Here is a 1,673-nt window from a genome sequence, read left to right as displayed (position 1 = left end):
TTTGGTTTAGCACATTTTGAGTCACTGTATCTCAATGAACAATGTGTTGAAGCTAACCTGATGGAGCTATCTCCACCACTCTGGTTAGTTGTGTCATGCTAAAGAAATCCACTGGATGTCGCTGTGTCTTTAAATAGTGTGCCTTTACAGTTTGTGGATAATATTTCATATTTAGACTTCTCAGCTTAGGCAGGACTTCACAAAATCTCTCCTCCAAACAAACACACCACGTGATTTAACCCGGTAAAAACACCGATTAAAGCAGTTTCAGTCACAAATGAGTGTTTCTCTGATGCTGTTTGGCATGTTGCAGTATGAATGAGAAATAAAGCAGTTACTCATAAATATATTTGTACAGTGAACCAGCAGAAAAGTTTCCTACTCTCCAACCCACAGCACCACAGAACTCCCAGACACCAAAACAAATTCGGGCTTTAAGCAGCTTTAAAGAATAAAGGCAGAGCTGTGACACAGCAGAGAGAGGAAGGTGTTACAAAGAGAAAAAACAAACACAGTAAAATGACAATAAAAGAAAAATAAAGCTGAGGACATTGAAGGTTTACTGCTGCTACTAATAACAGTAATAATTATAGTTACAATAAGTAACAGTGATTAAAACAGGCTTTTATTCTGAAGGTTTTACACCTGTGGCAAGGTGAGATGAAAACGAAACTAAAGTCAAACTCGGTGTTGCGTTGATAAGAACACACCCGACTGTTTGCAACAACATTGAATCCAAAGTTCAGATAGACAGTCATGAAGCTTCAGCTGGACCTGCTGTGTTTTTGCCTGCTGTGTTTCACTGGAAAAACTCTTTATGATGAAAAAGGTAAGAACCATTAACTTTGTAGTTTATGAAGTTTGTTTGACAGGAGGTTGGGCTCAGCACTTCATGTAGGCCTTGGTTAGTTTGTTGGCTCTGTCGCCTAAAGAAGACACTAACTGAAGAGTATTCAGTAGGGTTGGGTACCGAAACTCGGATGAATCGGTGCCAAATTTCGGTAGACCTACCTGAGGTGGAGGCGGAGCGAGAGCGCATGACTCAGCAACAATGGCGACAAAAAAAAAAGTGCAGACAGAAGTTAACGTGCAGCACTGTTCCTAAATGTTTTCAATAAAATGTTGAAACTGAGAAGTTTAGACTATGAGCCCGAACGACGCATAGTGCATCCAAATTCACACCGTTCTTCTCTGTGGATTTTCTCCGCGACCGTGCGTCAGAGCGAGAAGCCACGCATATCACGTGAAACAGCGGAAGTGTCAGTAGTCCAATGTTTTCACAGCGAAAAAAAATGATAAATTTACAATAAAATGATGTATAACAGAGCTTTCATACAGCTTTACACACACAATACTCTTGGATAGATTACTCGCGAATGCAGGCTCGCACAGAAATGCCACGCATATCACATGAAAGCGCAGGACCAGAGCTTTCTAGTGATACCATCCATCATTGTGCTGTCATCCCATCACGCTTTAAATACAGATCAGTTGTCTACAAAATAAAAACCTGACGAATTTCTTTACAATCCATTATACAGATCTTGTTATCAGTCACTTCATATAGTGAGGAATATGCTTAGGCTTGCGTGTGTTTCTCCCTGTCTATCCACATTTGTAGTCCCACATTTGTAGTCCGGCTTTCAAGATGCAAATATCTCCATATTGTCCAG

The 1,673-nt window shown here is 40.4% G+C and overlaps 1 protein-coding gene across 1 annotated transcript in view; it reads left to right on the top strand.

The window, feature by feature from the left end:
* The first annotated feature begins 692 nt into the window (after positions 1-692).
* Positions 693-1,673, top strand: part of LOC126385773 (CD276 antigen-like) — a 12,577-nt gene continuing 11,596 nt past the window's right edge. The window contains exon 1 of the mRNA XM_050037717.1: positions 693-829. Within this exon, the coding sequence (XP_049893674.1) occupies positions 757-829 (73 nt within the window). The 5' untranslated portion in view covers positions 693-756. The remainder of the gene's footprint in view (positions 830-1,673) is intronic.

Source organism: Epinephelus moara, chromosome 24 (genome assembly GCF_006386435.1).
Source record: "Epinephelus moara isolate mb chromosome 24, YSFRI_EMoa_1.0, whole genome shotgun sequence".
NCBI lineage: Eukaryota > Metazoa > Chordata > Actinopteri > Perciformes > Serranidae > Epinephelus > Epinephelus moara.
This window is presented reverse-complemented; position numbering and strand designations above follow the sequence as displayed.